Here is a 16690-nt window from a genome sequence, read left to right on the forward strand (position 1 = left end):
ACGCAAGAAGTGTCGAGAATACCGAAATTCTAAATTGTAGAACAATCAGCGCTAAAGCGACGAGTACGTGAACTTACATTTTAGGCTTTCGTTAGATTTTCGAATACCTTTGTCTCTTCAAAAAGTTATTACTTAATGGAGCCAATAGGCCTCATTACCTAACACCTTGCTAAGAGAGTTATGTCCCACCGGTCATCTAATGGCCGTAAAAATTTTTTGCGTAGTTTCGGAAAAATCACAGAAAGTATTCTGCAAAAATAATCTTAGATTTGGATGACCTAGTTTACAACTATCTACAAGACCCGAATTTCAACAAATACAATTTGGTTATAATGAAAGACTGTGTAGTTTTTAGCGTCTGTCGCCGTCTTAGCTTTGGTGATCAGCCTTCACAGTAAAACTGTGGGAAGGCTCCTTTCCAGGTAGTATAAGTCCAAGTAGGGGAGACTGGGGTAAAATTTGTCAAAACGATAATTTCAATATTTACTATTTTCTAAAATAAAAGAGACTGAAGCTTGAAATTTTTATTATAGATAGCCTTCATGAACCTTCTTAAACATACAAAGATTCAAGGTATTCGAGGAATGATTATGTAAAATAAAAAATAATGAAATTTTGAGCCCTATTTTTGGAATATTTGGCTTACAGAAAATATCAATACTGATTAGCTCAATTTAACCACATTTCTCGTAAAGATAGAGAAAAATTATCTTAAACAAAGTTGTGGAGTAATAAATTTCCTATAAAAATATGTCTATTTTATATTTTTAACGTTTGCTAGAGTAAAACGTCACAAATTATCTAAAAACTGACAAAATTTGCCCCAGCAATTTTGAGAATCTCCACAAAATCGGACTTTTAGAAAATGATCCGAAAATCACATTTCTTTCGAGATAGAGGAAAATAGTCTTCTGCAATGTTGTAGAGCAGTAAATTTGCTATAAGAATATGCTCATTACTAAACGTTTAAGTTTTCTCAGAGCTCGTGAAAGAATTAAATATGCATTTTGACAAGTTTTGCCCCAGTCTCCCCTATATGCCTATCCAAAATTAAATATAATCGAATATATTTAATGCACAAAGCCTTTCATACCTCTCGGTACTCTGCCACTTCTGGAATATAAATATTCGGAATCACTTGCTTCAGCTACCTTCGCCTGTAGATGACTTTTCAAATAGGCCGAATAAGGCGAATGATCAACCAATTCGTTTACTATTTTCGAATGTAGAAAAAAACTTGACTAAGTTTTTTTTTTAACAATTTTTGAAATGTTGTGTTTCAATTGTAAAAAATAATGTTTCAATCGCTGTTTTTTAAAGGCATAAGACTTGTAAGTCGAAAACGTGTGTAAGAAAAAATTAACATGTTTAAAGAAATAGTTAAGAAGATATATTTTTCCAAACTGTATATGTTTCGGACTACATCCAGCTGGACTTGGTTTTGCGATTTATTATTTTCGGACCCTGAAAATATAAGATCGACCTGAATTGATTGACCGATGTTGAATTACAATAGCTGTGCTTATTGTTTATTGAAGAACCAAAGTTAAACAATATTAAAAAATTATCTTCCAATTAAAATACAACAAGGAATGATACAAGCGATGATTTATTGAGTCTTCATGTGTACATTAAATATTGAATTCTATCGATATGAAGTATTTCTTCGAGTTTACTCTGGAAGTTTGTTTTTATTTTTTCCAACCATTGCGTTCTCTGAGCAATTTTCCATACTTTTGAAATTGCATTCCTTAATGTCCGGAGGTCTGTTGTTTGATGAACGATCACAGTCTTCCTCGTAAATGTCCAAAAATGTGCAGCAATATTTAAATAACGACTTTGTAACGGCAGACGAACTACTTGAAGTTGTTTTTTGCATAAAATATCCAATATTTCTTCACTTTTAGTCACTGTAGAATTGCTAAGGATTATTTTAAAATTACCCTGAGGTATTTTGAGATTTCTAAAAATTTGTAAAAGCTTCTTTTTTGTCCAAAATCCGTTGACTAGAAAAATTTTGGGTGGTTTTTCAAAAGATACAATTAGAAAGATACTTTTGAAATTTCCTCTGTTAATCCTTCCTTCGCAACAAAATAGATATTGCCCCAAATTGTTTTCCTGGATCATTCTATTGGCAAATTTCACACGATCTTGAAGAATCTTCTTGCTAGGCAATTTTTTCATCTTGACGGAAAAATTTTGTCACTCTGGCCTACTTTTTGGGATGATTGACCTGTGTCAAAAAGAAAAGATGAGACGACGCGCAATCTTATCAAATTGACCTCTAACCCTTTTCCGCCTACCCGAAAAAACACATACAGTCAAAGAGATAATTGTTGAGTAATTAATCTTGATGGTGATCGCATGTGAGACCTCCAAAGAGAGAGGATGCCCAAGGAGAGAATCTCTATTAATAAAGACAAATTGACTTGCAAGAGTGTCTAATCCATGCGGAAATTTCTTTGAGACACAATGAGGTCAATTTTCTTGCTCAATTCATTCACTTTTAACACAAATGCAGAAGAAGGAAAACCAGAGCTATTTTCGTGAATTTACCTATTTTCTCCCCTAGGGGAGACCGGGGAGGTTTGGGACACTTTTTCATGTTTTGACTTTGAGACACTATTCCAAAAAACCACGATAGTGTATTACAATTTTATGCGGTCTATAGGATACTTATGGGTATTGACTTTATAAAAAGTACTCGATAGAACTTGGAAAACAACTGAGTTTTCTTGAAGAAGATAAAACATTTTACTTGACGCTTTGTCCCAAACCTCCCCGATGTGGGGCAGTATGGGACGCAAAAGGTGATGTTTGGGACGCGTTTTTTACGCACAATTTGTATTACTGGAACACGTTAATTAATTTTAAATACCAGATTAAAATTATTTCTGATAGAAATAAAAATGTTTCATCTTTTATTTACACTTAGAAATTAATATCAATTTTATTTGTACAGTTGAGTCATTTATTGTCAATCAATTATTTAAAATATTTTCTTCTTATTTTCCATTTACTTTTCTTTTCTTTTTTTATTCTTAATATTGCAATCATGATTATCAAATTCCTCAGGCGAGTAGATTTTCTTGCAACTCTTAGTTTTGAACTCATTGATGGATTCCTGTTTGATTTTACGACAACTGCATTGTACCTGTTTTCTCATTATTTCTCTGAATTATCACTCGCCTTGCCTTTTCTGGAAAACTTGTTCGAGAAATTTTCGAAAAAAAATCGTTTTTAACTAAATTGGGCAAAGATAGAATATTCTCCGAGAAGGAATTATTGATTCCCAAGACAATGATGGTTTAATTGTCCCTGTAGTTAGAGAAATCTGCTGCGCTGATAAACTTTGCACAAGAGGGAGATTTCCAGTAGAAACTGGGCATTACTCTTCATTTTGACAATAAACAATTGCATACCACCTACAATCTTGTCGAAAATCAACGTCCCATTCATCCCCTTTCAGGTGTCCCAAACATCCCCACGTGTATTTTTGGTATTTAAAACCTTTATGTAAAAAACAAGAGCGTATAATCTCTGAAACTTTTATAACAATATGTTCCCAGATTACTCTGCTACCTAATGAGATAAAAAAGTTTTGATTATATATCGCTGATATAAAATACAAAGAGGAAAACTGAGACGTCAAAATATACGATTTTTATCATTTTTTTAAAAAATGTTCATAGAAATAAAACAATAAAACTGAGGATATCCATTCTTTTAGTCAAGATACATCTTAATATTGCCTACGATACAGTAATGGTTAAATCCCATTTATTTAAAAAATAAATTGAAAAAATCGCCTTGTCCCACACTACCCCTGTCCCAAACCTCCCCGGTCTCCCCTACATAATTCTTTTTTATATTGCTCGAAATAAGGAAAAGATACTTTGGTGTGAAACTAAATGGGATTTAATTAGATGTTGGAATTTGTGTTTGAGAATGAATTCTGTGGAGAGTCTCATTTTTCACACTTTTCTCACCAAATGAGGTGGTAAAAAAATTTATTATTGGTTGTTTTCTTCGTGGAATGAGTAGAAAAATTTAGGATGACAATATGATGGTGTTAGGAAGAACCAGAGATTCTCATTTTTTTATTGCTCACTTTCTATATTTTGAGATACTTTATCACTAGAACTCCAAAGACTTTTTTTATAAATTGCTTGGATTTTTAAGATCGAACATTTATCTGTTTTTCCATTTTTCGTTTGTTCGTGAATTCATCCAATTATCCTAGATTCAAAGCCTAAACCGATTCTTGTGGTTACTTCTCTTTTTTATTTTATCTTAAATTTTAAATTTTATCTTAAAATTTTTAAAGTAAAATATCAAACGGCTTTTTGTCAGAGAATTTATACTATTAGGACTATTAGTATGCAACAATTTCCAAGTATTATAAAATGTTTTACATATAAGCCTAAAGGAGTCGTAAATAAGTTGTTTCTTGTTACAACTGCATATAAAAAAGGGCCATTTTATTCCCACTACTCCACAAAACCATGTTTTTTTTGAAATTGTTTGAAAACACGCTATGAGATTTTTTTTTGTTTTAGAATATGTTTTAGAGCAGAGGTGTGCAAGAAACCGTTGAAACCGAATTAACGTCAAAATAAGTTTGTTATAGTAGCGTTTTAACCATTGACATACATGTTTCATTTGACGTTAATTCGGTTTCAACGATTTCTTGCACACCTCTGTTTTAGAGGATATCTAGGTGGATATTTCGTCCTTATACGAAAATACCGTTGAATCATTCTTTATAACGATTTTCCAAGGTCAAAAATTAAGAAAACCATAGAGAGCGTATTTCTCAATCGAATGGGTCAGGTTTGGGCTCGTTGGAAAGGTCTTGGAATTTCTGATAATACTTAACCTCTTCCAATCGGTTATAAACTGGTTTTGAATCGGTTATGAACCAATAAGTAATTTTTGTCCGAAAGTTAATTATATTACTCCTAAACTATTTTGGGCGATCTTTTGAGTAATTTATGAATCGGTTTAAATCGGTTAAGAACTGGTCAACGGTAAATGATGCGAAAATACTTTTTAGGTATAGCATCTAAGCTAAGTCATAAACTCAAGAATTTCGCAAAGCATTGGGTGGTTTTCCACTCCTTTTTAATAGCATATTATCTAAGTGATACATTTGAGTATTCTGGAAAGTGTTTTTCATTAAGCCATCTCTTTTTCAAATTCAGGGATTTGTCCCTTTTCTCCTCTAACCAATTTTTTTTAAAGTACTTTTACCAAAATTGAATTTATTGAGCGCACAATAACTTTCGTTTGTAAATGTTTTCAAAATTTCCCACGAGAATGAGCGAGATGACTATATCTAGATCTCACTCATTCTCATTGATATGTCAAAAACATATTTACTAAACAAAAGTTATTGTGCGTTGGGCATAAGACCAATTACAACATTTCCTTATCTGCTACCTGGGACGCGCCCGATGGATACCCTAATACGGGCTTCAGACTTAAGGCTTACCCAACTGGCTTAACTCCTCTAATTCCTTATGCAGGAATGCTTTTTTAGGAAATTATTGTTTACACTGTGAGGGAAATCCGAAAAAGTTAAAATACCATTCCGGAAATGTTAATTTTACCCTGCAGTATTGATCCAAAATCGGTGTAAATATTACCCTTTTTAGGTGTATTAGGGGTTAAAGTTACCCTTTTTCATGTTAATTTTACCCTGCATTATTGATCCAAAATCGGTGTAAATATTACCCTCTTTAGGTGTATTAAAGGTTAAAGTTACCCTTTTTCATGTTAATTTTACCCTTAAAAAGTTGTAAATTTAACATTAAAAAATGTTGATATATTTTTTTTACACCTAAAAAGTGTTAAAGTTCTGAGGAAAAAAAGTTAATCGCACCCTCTTTTTTCTCAGTGTACGAGTGGATATTAAGGGCAAGTGATCCATTAGGTTTTGAAAAATAAGTAACTAGGCTAAACCTTCAGTCTGAAGCCGGCATAACCGCACGGGTTGGATAATATAAACATGATGAATTGGAAATGCTCAAAAATACTGAAATATTCTTGGCAAAAGGAAAATGAAAATATGATAAGCGCAGGGATGGAATGATAACTTTTTGGTACTATCGGATCTATAGTATCGATAAATCTATATCTGTTGGATATAATGAATGTCGACCTTTTACCGATTATTGTGACATTCTTAGAAGAGCAGGATTGTTGATAAATATTTATATCAGTTACAAACTGATAAGATAGTCGATATAAAGATAGTCGATATTATTGAAAAGAAGTTATTATTTCACCGCAGTTTTCGATTTGATTTAAAATAATTGAAATAAGACAAAACATTGTATGTGTTTTGTGTAATCGCTGTTGCAATCGTGAATACTGCTTAAAATTCAGCAGAAATAAGCAAACATTTTACCTCTTTTAATTTACACCGTAAAAAAAGATTACAAGGATAATCGTTGATTTACTTTTTTACGACGATTATTCTAGTAAAGTTACTCAAATATGTATTTCAGCAAAACGCACAATCTAAAAATGTGTAATATAAATTTTATGTAATGGTAAACTGTGTAACCAACTGCGAATGATTACACAGTTGTGTACATTTTCTTACATTATTTCGTATAAAATTACACAGTCTTCAGGTAAAATGTGTAAGAATTACAGTTTTCAGGCAAATTTTTTTACTTTGTAGTTTAATTCAATTGAAGTGGCAAAAATGGATGTAGTCCCCTGAATACAATGTTAAAATTAAAATTTGCAGATGTCTTTAAATCTTGTGGACAGGTTTTTTTTACAATACTTCCTGTGATATTATTTTTACCTGGAAATATCCTTAAGATTTTTCTGGCAATTTATTTCAAATTATGTCTAAGATCATGGGAAGAGTTTTAGGAGCTATTAAAAATCAATCATTTTTTTTCTCATTATAAAACCAAGAGGGATTGTGAGATTCAAGATCATTATTAGGAGAGTATTTAGTCCTCTGTAAAACACAAAGATTGAGAATCTCTTCTCAACCAAGATTCTTCATTGTCTGTCAGCAGAGGGAATTTCCTCGTGAAGCTCCATTGCATCAATATAATTTCAGGATGAATTCTCTGAAAGCCACGTGGGTGAGCAAAAAAAAAGAAGAGACTGAAGAGAAGAAATTTCCTCCTATGCGAAGGGTTTTCATTCAATTATTTTTTCAACAATCTTCATCTTTCAATCTAAAAATAGTGCGTCATGTTATTCAATATCGTTGAGTTTTAACGCAGAAAAAAAGGAGGGAAATATAATGAGGGTGTTTCGAAATTTCAGTGAAATCCTCCATTCATCTCACTGTAGTTTTCTTTATTATAAATTTTTTTTAGAGTGATAATTTGAGAGGAAGTGGATAGAGTTACGTATTTTGTCTGATATCAACTCTTTTTTTTTTAATCTTCATTTCAGTACAACTCCTGGACAACTTCAAGATGTCACAATGGATAATTCATGTGAGTAAAATTTTGAATTTTGAATGAAGAATATTAATGTGGGAAAATAAGGAAAAGCAAGAGAGGTTTTTCACACAATTTCCCATCCATTGAGTGAATTTTTCCTTTGAAGAAATGTGAAAAGAAAGTTTTGTAGTGTAATAGATAAATATAATCCCAAAAATAACACATCTTTCCGGGCTCTTGGCCAAAAAATTGAATCTAACTGCAATTCCTTTAGACATGCCCCATGATCTTTTTCACATCATCTTGAAAATTTCTCTCTGTGTTTTTCAGTCTGTCTTTCTAAGTTTATTTGCATTTATTACATAGTTTACTTTTTGCACATTTTCTTTCCTTTCTCTCTCTCTCTCCCTTTCTCACTCTTTCTCCCTTACGGATTTAGAGACAGGGCATTTTGGCAAGTTTCCTTGGGAGACAGAGTTTAGAGAGGGATGATTTCTTACTAATTTTACCTGGATGGCTATGCTAAAAGTAAAAGGTTCATCAACCTACACTGTACAATTTTAGTCTCGTGCTGATTTTGTCTTGTGTGTGGACGGTTTTTTTTCTGTTTTGCTTCTTGGCGCAGTGAAATTAGAAAACAAATAAAATAACTGTGAAGCGGTGGTTTAAAATTGGCAAATAAAAGTTCTTAAAGTGCGAAGAAGCTGCGCTGCATGTTGACGTTCAGGAGATCACTAGCTAACACTCTCTACGAATGTCGCTCAATTTCTTCATGCAGTTGTATGACTCACAAGAGATTTTCTTCCATTTTATAATAAGATTTTTCCTACTATTTTTGGCTCTCTGAAAAATTTGACTCCACATTTTCTCTAACACAGATTCCTATGGATTCCGATCACCGTCATTTAGTGTCTGTGGACAAGGGTCACCGGGTCAGGGAAGAACTGTCCGGGACTACGAGGAGCAGATGACGACGCTACAGCGAGAGAATTTTAACTTGAGACTGAGGATCTATTTTCTGGAGGAGAAACTCAATGGGAGTGCTATGGGTCAGGGAACTGAATCTCTTTTCAAGCAGAACGTCGATCTAAAGGTGAGGCTCAATTTTTTTTATCATCCATTAAATTCATGACCCATTTTTCTTTCAATATAATAAATCTGAGTTCTTGAGATGCTTCTTATGGAAAAATATAGGTGGGATTTTCTCAATTGACTTTTTTTGGGATCGATATGTTAATTTCTATACGTAATTTGTGCATTGAAAATATTTTCATAGGCAAGAAATTGAAACTACAATGAGGTGGTAAAAAATCTCTGCTAAGAATTGAGATTTTATTGAAAATAGAATTTTACCATTGATACAGGAAAATTAAATTTTTAATTAAAATTTTAAAGTCAAAGAAAACATGCAAATTTTGGCAAAGATAAAATTAAAAGTTTTTAATTGCTTCTATCTGAGATTCTCAATCGAAACGTGAATTAGACGCATTTTTATAAAGCCTTACATATTTTATCAACCAAGTTATTTTTTGCCCTGAGAGACAATGACCTAGGTGGCCTAGGAGTAACATATAAAGCGCTTTTTTCGCATATTTCTAAAGGAAGCTAGGCTTAAACGTAATGTAATTTAATGTCAGACAGGTCAGACAAAACAAATAAATCTAATTTAAATTATGGCTAGGTCCAGCTTCCTTAAGAAATATGCATAAAATAGCGTTTTCAATATAGCCCTAGCTCAATATAGCTCCTCCTATGAAGTTTTTAACCCAGTAAAGGTGGTCCTAGTCAAAATCCCGAAAGCCAAAATTCAGAACACCAAAATTCAAAAATGTCAAAATTCAGAACGCCAAAATCCCGAAAGTCAAACGTCCGTATTTTTTAAAGTGTTAGCTACTTCCGCGATTGCATTCGGGCTTCTTGGAGGCTAAAGCGATCTTCAGACTAGAGGTTTAGCCCTGTTAACGAAGGTCTCAAAATCTTAAATAACGAGCAATTTTAACGCTATTTGAGAACCTAATAGGTTTTTCATCTTTGATAATCCCATCCTAAGCAAAATTTTGCAAAGAATTGTGATAGGTAAGAAATTAGAGCAGTTAAGCCATATGGTTAAGTCTTATGCCGAAAATAGATACAGACTGATCCTGGAGAATAGTCAGCTCGAAAAATTTGGCGGTAAAGGATCAGCCCAAACTATTATACACTGAGGATTTAGGATTAAGCATCAGCGTTTTCAGAGTTAATTTCTATTAAATGTGCACACTTTGATATTTGAAAGACTTCTTAAGTGCAATATCAATGGATTTTTCGTACAGAAAGGAGCACTCTGTCTTTCCCATTACTCCAATCGTAATGCATTTTAAGATTTTACGACATTACGTACCATTACTCCATGTTTTTTAATCCAATTGACATTTCGAAAAGCACCCAAAAACCCCCAAAGTGAAGCTTTTTATTTTCAGTACTGGCACTGATGTCGTCTAATCCTCGTAATTTCACTAGACCTCATGAATTTAGAAGATCAGCCTGATCCTCCAAATTATGGGCTGATCCACCAATCCTCATTTTTCGAACTGATTCCTGAGCCAATCCCTGTGTCTATTTTGGGCTTTAGGTCTGAAGCTGGTTTAAGGGAAGTAAAAAAAATATTCTACATCTTATCCGTATTATTCTGTACCTTTCGGGATTTTGATCATTCAAAATTTTGATTTTCTGAATTTTGGTTTTTCGAGATTTCGGGTTTCGGCATTTTGGCTTTTCGGGATTTGGAAAAATCATTTACCTAATTTTACAATAGACGACGCTTCTTACAATTCGATTATTCACAAAAATCAGTTTAGTTAGGGGTTTAAAAAAGACAAAATTTGTTCTATATGTAAGTTTTAAACCCTTAAAAATAATACTTATTTATTAAACTCCACAAATGATTGCGCAGTATCGTCACCAATATTAAAGACCCTCTATAAAGCTGTGGATTTATGAAAATGTATCTCTATTTTAAAATGCCCCAAATCAGCTCTTATTTGTCCGGAGAACATGAGCTGAACAGGTTCCAAATAACTTCCCTAAATGTTTTTATCTTTTGTGCAAGTTCAACACTAAAAATTGATGTTTTCGCTTTCGATTTTGCGAATATTCCCCAAAAAACAAATAGATTTGTTTTAAAGGCACTGTGAAAGTAAACAATTGTTTACTTCCAATAGATCAATAAAAATCGTACACGAATTACGAACTTATTAAATCATTCACAAATTAAACAAATGATAAAAATAAATAATCTTAAATAAATAGTTTTCCTATAGTTTACCGCTCATCGGTAACCTTAAATTAATTCGAATTCTTAAAGAATTATTAAGTGCTCTTACACATCATACGCAAATTGAGTGATTTTAGATGATTTATTTCTGGGCAATTAATATTCGAATTGCTGTCGGGAATGGATTTTTAGTTACTTTAGTCCTTCAATTACTTGGAAAAAATAATCCGACAGATATGAAAATACATTTTGTTATTGTTTTCCGCTTCGCGAAATGTCATGCAAAATTTTTGCTCAAAATGGCGAATGAAAATACGACATCCCATCGAATTTGTTGAAATTGGCCTTCATCCTCTTTCCTGGACTACCAATTTGTATTCTTGGATAGTTACTCTATCTAAATCAATGGAGTCTGTAATGAAGTAGTGTAAAGAATTTAAATTTAGTGACCGTTGAGACATGTGTTTTAGAGCGGCTCCCCACACCACAATAATAGATTTTTTTTTCTTTTCAGACAAAACAATTTTTAATCTGTAAGAAACTAATTCCAAAATATGAATATTATATCTCAAGTATTTCTAGTACATTGACTGGGTTAAATTAACCTTTTAAGGACGATTGGGTCACCGGTGACAGAAAAATTAATTTTTTTTCAATAACCACCTACAGTCCTAGTTTTGCACTAAAAAGCCAAAAGAATTTATATTTTTGACCGCCAATTTTTGAGTCTCTCGTCCTTGAAAGGTTAAAGGATTTCCAATACGAGATCCTGGAATTTCAACTATTTTTAGGATCGAGATTAATCTTATACAGATTTCTGACCTAAGGCTTAGCCATAATGGTTTAACTGCTATAATTTCTTATCAGTCAAGATTATTAAAAAAATGCTTAAGATTGAATTAAGGACAAATTTTCTGTTAGATTTTGAAAAATCAATAAAATTGGTTTCTATTTAAGATTTTGAGACCTTCGGGAACTGGGCTAATCCTCTAGTCTGAAGACCGCTTTAGGATTAGAATATTTAATATAACAGGGTTACGAATTCCGGGATTCTGAAATATTGCAATGTCGAAATCTCAGGATCTCGTATAGGATTTTCTGTCTCGCGATTTTTAGGATACCGGGGTATTCCGTGTCTTGCAATTTCAGGATTCCGGGGTTGTGGGGACCCTGGATTTTGGAGTTCCGATATGTTCCAAAATGAGGACATTTTATCTTACGACTTCTTTCTGAGAAGAGGTACAATGCTGAAATACGGCATGCGAACAAGGCTTAAAGAAAACTTTTTAACCATACATACCGAACCCTTCTTCCATCATCGCTTCTGGTAGCCCCCATACAAAATGAGAGTATTTTACCTTATAATTCCTATCTGAGAAGAGGTAAAAAGCTGAAATTCGACATGGAAACAAAGCTTAAGGAAGACTCTTTAACTAGCATAACACCTCAACACCCACCTGCCTGATAGTCCCAATATAGAAAGAATTCTTTCGCACAAATTGTTATTAATCCACTGAATTGCATATTAGTACTACTTATATAGACAATAAATCAAGAACCAACTCCAAAACCTTGGTTACAATATCAAAAAAAATCACCACTAATGCCAATTAGATTATATGAGGATATATTTCTATCTTTCACGTATCAACAGATCTTAATGAGGCGAAAAACGAAATATAAAAAATCTGGAAAATGATTGTTACCGTTATTACTTTTTTTTTCATTCAATCAAGCTCGATCAAAAAGTTCTTCGTGAGGATTGTTGAAAATACCTCTTCTCAGAAAGAAGTCGTAAGATAAAATGGCCTCATTTTGTATGGGGGTTATCAGAATGGAGGGTTGGGGGAGGGTGTGGTATGCATGGATAAAAAATTTAAGTGATACACTGACCCTATTACAGAATTTCATAAAGATCGCTTTAGCAGTTCTTGCGTAATTTGTTGTCAAAATAGTGATTTATCAGAAAGATAGAGGCTTTTTTACAAGGACTCCCAGCGTTTATCGTCCTGGGTCCCGAGAATTGTTTTAATCTTATACCAGTATCTGTGAAATGAGCCTACTCTCAACGCTGTATAAAGATGAATCGATGTCCCTATATACTTTTGACCATTCTTCCTTCTAAGAAATTGTTTTTATGCTCTAGAATTTTTCCTCCATAGTTTAGGTTTAGAACATTGGTACCAGAACAAAAGTTCTTACCTATACCAATGTCTATCCATTGACATAGGTCCCGTGCGTGGCGATTCCGGGACCGGATTTAACCATTCTCCTTTCAATCCATTTCTCAGTTTTTTAATAAGTTTTTCTCTTAGTGTTTGCCGCAAATCCCAGTATTTCGAAATTTGAAAAACCCTGGAATTTTGAAACGCTATTTGGAACAAAATAGTTGAATAATTTAATAATTATTTTAATAAGCAGACTAAAATTATATGATACAAAAGCTACAGAAGATTTTAACTTAATTACTAGATATAGCAATTTTTCCAGCTCATTTCCATGTCAAACTAAGCAAGGAAATTCATTTGTTGATTGTGTTTGAAGGTGGAGATTGAGGCGCAGAAGAAGGAACTGCAGGAGAAGAATGAACTTCTGACGCAAGCAGCCAATGTCATGAAATACATGGAAGATATGCAGAAAAAGATGGAAGAAGATACAAAAGCGACTGAGAGTGAATTGAGGAGTCGAATTGATTTGCTTGAGTTGGAGATCAGTGAGATGCAGAAGATTTATGGACCATCATCACCGAAAAATAATCTCATTTCCCTCGTGGAGGGTGATTGTGGTGGTATGAGAAGGTATTCTGATGGTGATGCTGAGATGAGAATGAAGGAGCTTCAGGGGAAAGTTGATCAGCTGAATCGTAGCAATGAGGATATGAAGGAAGCCATGGCTCAGTTGGAGGCGATGCATCAAGAGAAGGGTCTCAAGATAAAGGAATTTGAGAGCAAAACAGAACAACTTTCAGCACAAAATGCACAATTGCGAGAGAAGATTGAGAGTCTCGAAAAGACTACGAAAATGACTGAGGTTAGTGAAATTTTCTTCTTTCTTTTGGTTTTAGTTTTTGTGGGCTTTTGTTTTTTAATGGAAATCTTTCTTATAAAGTTGTTTTCTTTGATATTTGTTTGAAGAAAGAATATGTCCTTTTGTCGAAGAATTTCAAGAAGCGGGAAAATCAATTGCTTACTCAACTGGAAAATTTTAGAGGAAATTCCAAAAGTTGTCTCATTAATGGACAAAAGAGTCTCGAAAATTCAGTGTCATATGAGAAATTTTCTCAATTGAATTACTTTTTGGGTGAGGATCAGTCAAAAGAATTATCCTGGCCAAATGAGGATGATGTAGCTGAAGCTGAGAATGAGACAGATGAAGAATTTGTCATTGAAGAGCACAATTATATTTGTAAGAGGATTTTTACGAGAAAAAGGGGAGATGATTTTTAAATTAGAACTTCTATAACAGAAAATGTTCCCCAAAAATAAACATATTACCTACTTCCCTTTTCAACATTTTCTCAACAAAATTTAAACAAGAATGTCTCAAAACATTGGATTTTTCATTATTTGAGAGCATTTTAAGCCTGAGGAAAACCATTTCCCGATGGATTTTGTTTACATGATTTAATTGAGAGAAAAAGAAGGTATTCATTAGAATAGTGTAAATTATGTACTGAAACACACTCCTCTTTGCAGGAACTCAAAGTGCAGTTGTTTGAAGCGCGAGAGCAATTGGCTGAGAAAATGTGCGATCAACAGGATCTTGTTGCACGTCTTCAAGAGAAGACTCAAGCCCATGAAGATGCTCGTGCGGTAAGTTGCAATTTTCTATTTTTTTCCCTCCAATATTTTTATCTCACACACATCTCTCCTGTTCCCCCTACCAATTTTCCCCGTTGCTGGTGTGTCTAATTTGGGAGATGTAACAGGACTGAAATATACATCAAAAGATCCCCACACATGAATAACATGCTCAAACTATGCTCTCACAGCAAATAAATCTCATGGGGAAATTTTCGCTATTGGGAAATTTGAGAAATTCCTAAACAAACCATCGTGAATTGATAAATTGTTGTGGTACATTTAAACACTCTGGAGTTCATAAGACAGTTGGCTTTTATTCTTTTAGTGAAACTTTAAAAATAGCACAATTGTTGCAATATAATTAGCTGTGATTCTTTATTCAGAATTTCTCCGTATTGATATCCCATTAGATTTTTTATAATAGGGAAGACCGGGGAGGTTTGGGACAGGGGTAGTGTGGGACGAGTTGATTTTTTCATTAATTATTAAAAGCTAGTGATAAGCCTAGACAAAGAGATCTTTCGTTTGAGGCCTCACTCATCAAATTCGGTCAAATAGCACCGGAGATATTAATTTTTGAATTTCGTGAACTTTGACCCCTCATATCTTTGGTTCTTTTATAACCTCAGCGAACCCACGCCCTTTTTGGAAACCCCCATAGCCTAGACTACAATACTCTAAAATTTGATTAACTTGCACAAAGGCGTTTTTGAGAAAAATTAGTTTAAATTTTGATGAATTTTGACGCTATCGCAGCGCCACCTGTGGTCGGGATCAACTTGCTTGAGTTAGTCCCTTGTTTCACAAAAATTTGAACGATAAATCTATTTTGTGTCCCTTGACTTCAAACAAAACCGCGCAAGCAATCATAAAGAGTAAAATTTTGAAAAACTTTTCTAATAACGAAATTTATTGACTCATATCGTCTGAAATTTTATTAAATTCTCTGTCTGAGTGCATTAAAACCTCAAAATCGCCAAAAAGTGAGTTGGCCCCTTGTAATTTCCAAGGAGCGATATATTCGTGATCAGGAAGTATCAAAACACGTTTTAGCGAAGTTTGGGCGTGATCGGAGGACATGGAATTTTGTTAGGATTATAGTAGGTGAGATTGTTAAGAATCTAACCTAATATTAAATAAATATCTTTCGTCAAAACATGGAGAATTAAGTGAAAAGTCTAGTAAATCACGAGGAATTAGAAGAGGATAAGGCAAATTCACTTGTGAGTCCAGAAACTGCACCACAAAAAATTATTTATTTGCTTAACATAACGAAAGTTTATTTAAGACAGCGATTTTATTTGGAACACTTTGCTGTGATTCATTTAAAGACCAACTCATAAATGAAAAACCAGATTTTAATTTGACCTCCATATATTTATTTAAAAATAGCAGAAAATGAATCAAGTTTGAACAAATGTGTAATTTCCCTATTGTAGGCTATTCAGAAACTGGTGAAAAATTACAAGGATCTTCAGGAGGAATATGAACAAGCCAGAAATCGTGAGGTAAGTGTCTTTAAGTTATTCTTTATTTCCTGATTTTTTTAAAATTAATTCGCAAAATTAACGAGAACAATTGTGCTTTGAAAATTACAAAGAACGGTGATCTTAATAATCAAAAGAAGCCTGAGGACATAGAGACAATTAGGTCTCAGCTGGAGAGCAAAGACGTTGAAATCACGAATCTCCGTGCTGAAATCCTGCGCACAATGGAGCAGAAAAATGCCGAAATTTACGATTTGAAGACTGAAGTGAAAAGAAAGACAACAAATCTCCAGAGATTAATCAACAAGGATCTTTGGGATAAGAATCGAGAAATTGAACGTCTTACGCAGTTACTCAGTGAGAGAAATGGTGTCTGTGGGGAGATTGAGAGTCCTGTCAAGGTGGCTGAGATGGATCAGCTGCACAGTCAATTCACGGATGCACAGTACAATGAGGCAGTTGAGAGGAATGTGTACTTGCAAAGAAAATTAGACGCTTTGAGGCAGAAATTGTGGTAAGTTTAATTTTCTGTTTTTTTTTTTATATTTTGAAGACATTTCATTCTAAACTTTTTTTTGTGAATTCCAATGCATTTTTGATGTTACTTCAAAATCGCACTTTTGCAATCGAAATGACGAATCGCGTTTTATTTTTGCAAATTTCAATTTCTTATAGATTCGGATAAGATCTAATTAATTTAACTATTTACCGATTTTTTAAAAGAAA

General features: G+C 33.4%; 1 protein-coding gene across 3 annotated transcripts in view; it reads left to right on the forward strand.

Annotated features, from left to right (window-relative positions):
• LOC129803557 (centrosomin) overlaps window positions 1-16690 on the forward strand; it is a 37001-nt gene that overhangs the window by 15044 nt on the left and 5267 nt on the right. For all 3 annotated transcript variants that reach the window (XM_055850210.1, XM_055850209.1, XM_055850208.1), the window contains 6 exons: window positions 7432-7475; window positions 8300-8514; window positions 13219-13704; window positions 14370-14486; window positions 15917-15985; window positions 16078-16478. In XM_055850210.1, coding sequence (XP_055706185.1) covers window positions 7432-7475; window positions 8300-8514; window positions 13219-13704; window positions 14370-14486; window positions 15917-15985; window positions 16078-16478 — 1332 coding nt within the window. The remainder of the gene's footprint in view (window positions 1-7431; window positions 7476-8299; window positions 8515-13218; window positions 13705-14369; window positions 14487-15916; window positions 15986-16077; window positions 16479-16690) is intronic.

The sequence above is a fragment of the Phlebotomus papatasi genome, chromosome 2 (genome assembly GCF_024763615.1).
Source record: "Phlebotomus papatasi isolate M1 chromosome 2, Ppap_2.1, whole genome shotgun sequence".
NCBI lineage: Eukaryota > Metazoa > Arthropoda > Insecta > Diptera > Psychodidae > Phlebotomus > Phlebotomus papatasi.